This window comes from Populus alba, chromosome 6 (assembly GCF_005239225.2).
Source record: "Populus alba chromosome 6, ASM523922v2, whole genome shotgun sequence".
NCBI classification, from domain to species: domain Eukaryota; kingdom Viridiplantae; phylum Streptophyta; class Magnoliopsida; order Malpighiales; family Salicaceae; genus Populus; species Populus alba.
Window position 1 is genome coordinate 4143489 of NC_133289.1, and position 9135 is coordinate 4152623.

A 9135-nucleotide genomic window follows, 5' to 3' on the forward strand; every position below is an offset into this window, starting at 1 on the left:
TTTTGTACCTCTGCTTATTAGTATGCTAAAACTTGTAAATGTTGCCCTATAATTTTCAAAAAAAATATTCTTAAATGTAACGATATATCGCTTTTCAAAATCCATATGTTCATTCTCAATTGCTTTTTAATACAGGTCTAACCTACTTTATTCAAGAAGAATTAAGAGAAGTAGAGAACAAATAAATGTAAAAGGAGAAACGAAACTACGCATATTGCCTTCATTTTTTTTTTTTCTAGACCCGCCATTGCAAATTGTCGATCATGAATGTAATAGAAGTTTTTCTTTGCTGCTTTTCCCAAACATTTTTTTTTCTTCTTAACAAGTGTTGAATGTGTACCAGTACAAAAAATCTATGAAAATATTAAAATTAATATCAAGAAGATCAAAAAATAAAATTATATATATAAAAATAAATTAGAATGAAATCATTTATATATAACGTTAATATACAAGTTGCTTGCGTATAATTTGATTACATGATGTTTCAAGGAACCAAATTTCTGCGAGGCATTTTATCGAACAGGTTGCTTGCATCATTGACCCTTCCATTTTTTAGCTCTTTCATCGAGTGAAAGCTTTGATTGCATCTTCGATTTGACCCGATCTACCTAACTGGGGTATTCTTATATTTTGGTCGAACACATGTCGGCTTCCCTTTTAACCAACCAACTGATACAAACATTTATTTTTTACATTATAAAAATATTTTTAAAAACATTTAAATATTTTTATTTTTTTTAATTTTAAATTAATATTGTGATGCGTTAATATTAAAAATAAATTTTAAAAATAAAAAATATTATTTTAATATAATTTTTAAAAAATAACCACATTATATTTTTACATGCTTCAAAAATAAATTTTTATATCCCTTCACTTAAAGTTTTCTATCTAAATTTTTTATTATCGAATTTCAAAAACACTTTTAAAAAATTTAAATCTTTTTAATTTTTTTTTACTTTAAATTAATATCTTTTTTCAAAATTATTATTTTAATATTTTTTCAAAGTAAAAATCACTTTAAAAATACAACCACAATCATACTCAACTCAATAAATTCAAAAAACAGAATCAAAATCATACGTGGAAACAGAAACTATATTTCATAATGAAAATGGAAAATACTCTTCCTCAAAAGAAAGGTACATAGCTATCGTAAAACACGTAAAGATGATCGATCAAAAAATCTCTCCGAGGCAAACCAGCATCCCGGAAAATGCCTCTCGATCTGAGTGGGTATAATCATGAGTTCTACAGGTAACACAAAGGGGAACGTCTTTATATATGAGGGATGATGAACAGGCAGCAGCCTCCTGGGAAAATAGGCGCCCGTCAATTAAATTGCGTCTCCCCCCATCTTTTCGTATACGGCCTCCATACTTTAAACTCAGAAGGCCAACACTGTTCCTACAGGTCATTCCAGTTTAATCATAACTCGTCACGAGCTTCGGGTTCTGGGTTGACGTCTTCAACAGTTGATCCATCTGTGTTGATTTTTTCATCGGCGGAACCATTTGAATCTGTTGTTTGTTTCTCCTTTTCAGGAGTCTCGCCAGAAGTTGAATCAGCGCTGCTTGTTTTATCGCTGCTGGTTTCAGATTCATTCTTCTTAGGCTTTGGCTTGGGAATTCTGTTAACACTGGCAACCTATGTAAACACCAATCAAATATCAATTGAAATGGTACAGGCAAGGAAGACTTGCAGCAGTATCTAATTTTTATTTCTTAATGAAGGAGTTGCAAAGACTTGCAGTGATAACCTTTTCTTGCAGACTAAACACCTTCAAATATACCTCTTCAGATGTGAATACTGGTGTGCTGAAGCCAGAGGCCCTGTTCAGAAATGAGAAGGAAAGTCACTTGATTTTGCACAAGCCCAAAAGCAAGAAAATAATAAAGATCTCCATCTTATAAGCAGAAGTATTATTCCTACAATTTGAGTAAAAAGGAGGAGGAGAACATGTATAGAATGCTATATCATGCCACATGACTTGCAAGCATATTAGGAATACCTTTTCTTTCAAATTCAATAGAACAGAAGAAACTGGTTGCCTTGGAGAGAGATAAGCACAAGATTCAACAATGCTAAAGAATGTGTGCATCAGTGCTTCCTATAACTTGAACTAAGATTTTGCAAGCAGCAATAGAGTCTAAATCTAAAACAATATACAGACAAACATAACGATAAAAAATTTCATGAAAAAGGTAGACATACTAAAAACCAGAGCAGTGAAAACTTACTTCTTCTGTTCTGCCTCCTTTTTATCCAGCCAACTCTTTAACTTGTCAGCATCACCCACCACCTGCAAAACCACACAAACACAATATCCAGATGTAAGCATTGCTGAACACTGTTCCAATCTTAAGCAGATCCAAGAAAATCTCATGAAGAGACCAAGTAAGAGTAGATGTGAAAAAACACCTCATCTACTCTGTCCTTTGGAAGCCAAGGTTTCTTTGTCTCCCAGCCCTTTACAATCTGCAGGCAGTGAAAAAAGAAAAGGTCAATGTGTTTAATTATGATGTCTTCAAAAGAAAACATGATAATTAAGTCAATTGCTGAAAAGCTGCAGTCTATCAAGGCTCCCGTTTCATTAGTTTTTCCTGTTTCAGTATTTCACTTTTGTCCAAGCAAATAGAGGGAATACTAAATATCAAGACGCTGTTTCCTCTGTCCCAAGTTTTTGTAGTTTTCAATTCAAGAAACCAATACAACAGATTACATAGAAAAGAGAGAATATATGGCACGCAAATTTTTTTGAAGTACAATGGATCCTGCATTAAGTTTTCAAAGTGACAGAGATTATGGGAAAAACAAATGAAAAAAGGAGGAAAAATAGTCAAATACCACATGACAGAGGAGTATTTCCAGCAAAAAGAAATTAGCTGATTATTTGTATGTTCATCTATTTTTCCAGCCTAGATTTTCTGTCAGCTTCATGGTGGTAATGGCAATACTGAATGATAACATATCCAAGCCCCAGAAAAGAAAAACCTATCTTATAAAAGCTGTTTTGAACTACAGTATCTGAAGTACCTGTTGCAGCTCACCAGGATACTTTCGAGCTAACTCTATAGATTTTGGTCTTGCTGACAGTTCTTTATACCTATATCAAAACATTCATAAGTTAGGAATAACTAATTCAAATAGCCAAGCTCAATACTTGCATAAATAACAGCAGTTAGCATCATAGCAGAGGTCAAAATTAAAACCAGAAACTGTCGTGCCTGAAAAATATTGGGTCACCAATAGCTTTTAGTGAATCTAGGCGTTCCTCAAACTCTTTTGCAGTGGCATCTTCACCATCTGTATATAGCCATTCTTGAACCTAAAAAAGTACAACATGCTCCCACATCACAAATTGAAGTAGAGAAGTTAAAATGACAAACCCTTTCAAGTTCCTAAAAACACTAAAGAAAAACCAGGAAAAAGACTCACCTCATCAAGCTTTTCAATGAAGGATTTCCGCTCATCAGCGGTAGAAATTTTCTCAAACTCCTCAGATGTCTCAAGCTGGCACCATGAGTAAGGATATCAACAATAAATTAAAGGAAATGGAATGCTGACTATTCATATTCAATAACAAAATGATCAATAGAAGAAAATTTCTAAATTTCTAATAGCAATCGAATCAAGTAGTGGTTCCAGAGCCATCTTAACCATATCACTCAAGCATAGAGATGAATATAAATTTGGAAGAAACACTTGCATCATGTTTAAGATTCCAAAAGATGGTCATCAAAAGAAATGGAAATGTCTGATCTTTATTTCTGTAAAAAAGTAGAATTGATTGAAGACTTCAAACCTTTTCTTTAGTAGAATATATATATCCTTCCAAGTTATTTTTCAACTCAGCAGTTCTTCTTCGCTCGGCGTCCTTTTTGTTCAATTCTTCTAATTTTCTTTTAGCTTCAGCTAGATATTCTTTGGACGGAGGCATTCCAGGCCCCACTGTCTTCTCGACAATCTAGAAATATAAACAACAGAAATCAGCAACAAGAAAGGTGTAAAACACTCTATCGGAAAACTTTCTACCATGCAATAGACTTTTAATAATGCTAGCTTGTTTGCACCTTCAGGGGAACCCTAAAAGTCCGTTTTTTTAGCTTCTTCTCTGTAACAGGCTCAGTAGTGCTTGGTCCTTCAACATTATTGTTGGATGAGTTGTCAGTCACACCATCAGAATTCAAATTTACATCACTTTCTTCAGTAGTGTTCTTAGTGTCAGATTCAAGTGTTATATTTGGAGAGGTAGTTGTCGTATTTTCTACAGTCAGGTTCTTTTTAGGAACTTCCACCCATTCTGATATTTCAATAACAGCATCTGCACGATCCAATGAAAGAATTCCACTTTTACTAAGAGAAAAATGCAGATTTGCCTTGATGGGGGAGGACAAATTCCGAGATGAATACCTAGACAACACAAGGAAGACACAGAAGATAAATGTGATGTTAGAAGTTTGTGTGAAGAAATTACTTGAAAACTTACTAGCATTGAAGCATTATATACATCTACATATGATTCAGAGAATAGCTATCCTTACTTCTCGCTTGCATCTGTCAGGCCAGATACAGCATACTGCGCAAATATAGGAGAGGTAACAGTAGGTGGTAAGAGATCAGACTCGTATGCCAGTGAAACTTCAAAGTCTTTCTTATGGATGATGGATCTGAACATCTGTTAAAAATCAATCTAGACATAATAAGCAAAACTGGAAAGCAAAATTTGATGCATTTGGACCATCAAAATGGTTTTTCTGATTATCCATCTCTAACACAATAGTCATATCACAATGTTATTTACCTTACTGGGGAGTTTTTTCATCCTTGGCACAAGTAACTGCCTGGTGCTTTCATCTTTCTGCAGATCAGACCCGTCTAATTCAACCACCAATCCATATGATGAACCATCAACCATTCCTAGCTTGCGATTCAATTTGATTCCATCACTCAAATTTGCAGCATGCAGAGACGAACCAAGAACTATAGCTTCATCAGCATCTAAATGTTTGTCCAGTTCATTCTTTCCAAGAAATTCCTGGAGCTTAGCCTGTTATGTGCCAAAGGAGATTTCTGTGATTTGCATCCTTAATGAAAATCAGATATGAAAATAAAGAAAACTCAAGGATTGAAGGGACATGCAATTTGAAACACAGGTAAGTCCATGGCATAGGGAGAAAATGCTGAACAGATACTTAAGAGCTACTTCAGTTCTTAACATCTAAAAGGCCTAAAAACAAAACTACTCCCATCCCCTTCTTTTAAGGCTGTAACAGTACATGGACTCGATTTACACAACCATTCTCCTACAATTCAGGTTTTAAAATATAAAGGGATGATTATTATCCTAGATATTAGATCTCTGAGATCTAAGCAAATAAAAACAGAAAGAACAAAGGTTGGAAGTTGGACCAACAAAAATGATACATTTGCAGCTGACACAAGGGGGCTTGATTAACAGCTGAAACTTCATTTGGGGACAAAACTGTCAAAATGGCTAGAAATAGACTAAGATGGCCAAAACTGATCAATAATGGAGGCAACACACAATGATGGTATTTGTTATTGCACTACACCAACTAATGGACTAGAAAAAGATACTTTGCTTTAAACACCTATACATTAAGTTTATTCTAACTATTGTTATGCAGCATTATCAGTGTTCATGGACTTATTCAAAATTGAAGAAGATAGCACCAACCTGCAACTTAGGCACTCTGGTAGCACCTCCTATAAGCTCTACTGCATATATCTCATCCACCTTCAGACCTGAATGCTTCAAAACTTCCTTGATGGGTACAAGAGATCTGTCCCACAGGTCTCCACAGAGCTCTTCAAACTTCTCACGTGTTATGGAGCTCCTGGAAGAAAATTAAAGATAATGATTTGAGTGATTTTGGGCAAGGAAATCCACAGAAGTGCCACTGAAATACAAGCATCAAGCACACTAAAGCACCTAACCACCAGTATGCATTCATATCTTAATAACATCACAGTCAATTAAAATAATTTCATCACTAATAAAGAGGAGTAAGTTCATAGTATAAGAAGTAAACGATAAATTCCCATAAATATGCACAAGGTCATTTGCTCAGGGGGCAAATAGGAAGTGCAGCATGGCAGCAGACAAAAATTGTTCATGCATAAAACCTTGTCATGAATAAAAAGTAAGGAATACTTAAGAATCCACCGACCTGAAGTCCCGATCATCATAGAGGGATTCAACTGATATAGGAGCCATAGTGTTTGCACTCAAGATTTCTTTCGTACGTTTCACCTGTTTCTTCAATTTAGCCATTGCCTTTGGAGACTTCCTCACATCAATGCCACTCCCAACTTGTTTATTAAACTCATCAGCAAAGAACTCCACCAACCTTGATTCCATACTCCGACCTCCAAGTTCTGGGTCCCATCTGACATCCTTAACCTGAAAATATATCAAATAGTAACAAGATTGCTAGGAGTACTGAACAAGGCATCCATAAGAAGCACAGCAAACTATATAGAACAAGGATGGAAATGAAAAATATTCTGGCTACTATAAAATAGTAGTGACAAGCATCCAACACACATCATGATTCAGATTAGAATGAGCAACCACAATCTTAAACTACGAAAAATGACCACAGTGCAGCATTTCAGTAAAATATTTCTTTTCAGTATCCACTTTCCAGTTCCCTCTATTTTAATATCCATACCCAATTTGTATCCTTCTTTTTTTTCCTCTTCCTTTGCACATATTACCATATATTGAACTAAACCATTTTCTAGATAGAGAAACCTATGACAAAATAATGAGCTAACATGCAGTACATCCCATCATTTATGGAAAGCAAAAACATCCTAAAAACACACAAAATGCACATCAGTACTTTTTTTTTTTGAAGTAACATCAGAACGGCCACCATATAACAAACATAACATTCTAAATAATCACTGAATACCAATTAAATTAAATTTACCTGAAACTGATTGACAGACACAGTCTTCCCAAACTCCTTAGCATTATAAGCCGAGAAATACACAAGTGCAGCATAAGTACTACTTGCACCCATATCATAAAACACAACGTACCGTGATCCATTAGAAAAATCCTTATCAATACCATACTGCAAAGCAGCACCAGAATGCTCATTAATCAAAGCAAGCACATTAATCCCAGCCAACTGTGCTGCCTGAACCAGTGCTCTCCTCTCCGCCTGCCCAAAATATGCAGGCACACTAACAACCGTATCCTTAACCACAACCTTCGAATGAAACTCTGCCAAATCCCCAGCAAACCCTAAAATCATACCCAACAACTCCTCAACTGAATACAAACCCACATTCCCACTCTCATCCTCAACCCGAAACGCAACTGCCCCCCTAGAATCCTCCACAACATCAAACGGCAAATACATTGCATCCAGAAACTCCTTAACTTGATCATAAGTTTTCCCTAACATATCACGCAAATGAGAATACACTTTATCCGGATACCGTGCAGTAATCCCCGCAGCTTCTTCACCTAAGAGCCTAGTTCCAGATTGGAATGCAACTAAAGCCGGGGTTTTTCTCTTCGACATTTCGTTAATCGCTACCGAAATCGGGGTTTGCCCTGGCTTTAGGTTTACTACTGCTACTTTTAGCCAATCTGAACCAAGATCTATACTCGAAACAGCTGATTCCGACGGAATTGAATTTAACACCATCATAATTAAGAGTAACAACCATAATCTTAATAACCTCATTCTGATCACGTGTTTATAATAATCAGTCAATCAATCAAGCAAGCAAGGAAGCAATCCGTCTGCAACAAAAATTAACAAAAAAAAGAAAAGAAATTATAACTCTGTTTGGCTGCAGAGAAATTGAAGTTAAAGACAAGTTTTTATTTTTCCAGGAAACAAACAGAAATTTTGTGAACAAATAAAAAAAATAAATCAAACTAAGCCAGAGCTAAAGCTATAGAGAGAAAGAGAGATAGATACCAGTAGATGAATTGCATTGCCTAGACAGAGAGAAATAGCTAAGGAGCTGATTTTGCTATCAATGTTTTTATTTTTTGGTGTTTGCTTTTCTGTTCGGTTAACGAGAAAATAGAGGTGGCAGTGGAGGGTTGTTGACGTGGGAACTTATTTGATACGGTAGCTAGTAGGAAATGGCCATCTGTACGAAAAGTACACGTGGTGAGATCTTAGACGTCAGCTGGTGTTGTGCTTACGGTTGTTGTAGATGTTTGTGGAAGATTTTAAAGTCAGCCAAGAACAAGATGACTTTAATTTTTTAGGCAAACATAAAATTAGTCCTAATATTATCTACTAGCTGAAATACTGATCCTCAAACTATCAGTTTTATTATGTAGATTCCTGAAATATTTGATGTGTTTCAATTAAGTCCTTTTATTTATGATTGTCGTTATATTTCACCTTGCATATAATATGGTTTTTTGAGAAAAGAGGCAGTTAAAAATTTCTTTCAATTAAGTCCTCCTGTTTCGTTGGATATGGTTTCTATTCCAATCCTAAGAGAGACAATGTGGATTGTTTCCAAAGTTTTTAATCACAATGTACGAAAGTTGTCTAAGAAATATTTTACGTAATAAAATTTCTAATAAAAATTAATATAATATTTAATCTGATTATTTGTGTTAAAATTTTATGAGTATTTTATAAGCTTAATTTCCTATAAAATTAACTCAGTATTTAGTTGAGGTTGTTTATATACCTGAAAGTTATTGTGTAATTTTTTTTTTAATTTTTCCTTGATATTTCTCTATTTTGTATTCTTTTTCAATTAAGATTAATTTAATTTATAGTTTAAAACTTTTATATACATTTGCAATAAATTATTCCCATTCATAATTTATAAAATTAGGTACGATTTAATCTTGTTTACAAATATGTTTGAACTTATATTTTTTTAAAAATTAATTTTTTATTTAAAAATAATTTTTTCATATATATTTTTTTAAAATATCAATTTAAAAAACCAAAACAATTCATGAAAATCTTCTAAATTTAAGTTAATTTTCAAAACTCACATCTTATAAAATTCAGAAACAAACTCAATCAAAAAACTTTATTTCAAACTAATTTAATACTTAACGATGAAAAAAAAAGTTATAATTATATTTCTAAGCTAGTTGCTGCA

General features: G+C 34.1%; 1 protein-coding gene across 1 annotated transcript; it reads right to left on the bottom strand.

The window, feature by feature from the left end:
- Positions 1–1083: 1083 nt before the first annotated feature.
- On the bottom strand, positions 1084–8107 carry LOC118028411 (heat shock 70 kDa protein 17). The gene is made up of 15 exons (XM_035031972.2): positions 7974–8107; positions 6966–7792; positions 6198–6430; positions 5705–5864; positions 4808–5053; positions 4548–4681; positions 4077–4416; positions 3809–3970; positions 3442–3516; positions 3231–3331; positions 3040–3109; positions 2425–2481; positions 2244–2305; positions 1763–1835; positions 1084–1650 (listed from the first exon to the last, which is right to left on the bottom strand). Exons 2-15 carry the CDS (start codon positions 7731–7733, stop codon positions 1432–1434), a joined length of 2700 nt encoding a protein of 899 aa, XP_034887863.1. The 5' UTR covers positions 7734–7792; positions 7974–8107; the 3' UTR covers positions 1084–1431.
- Between the last annotated feature and the right edge of the window lie 1028 nt (positions 8108–9135).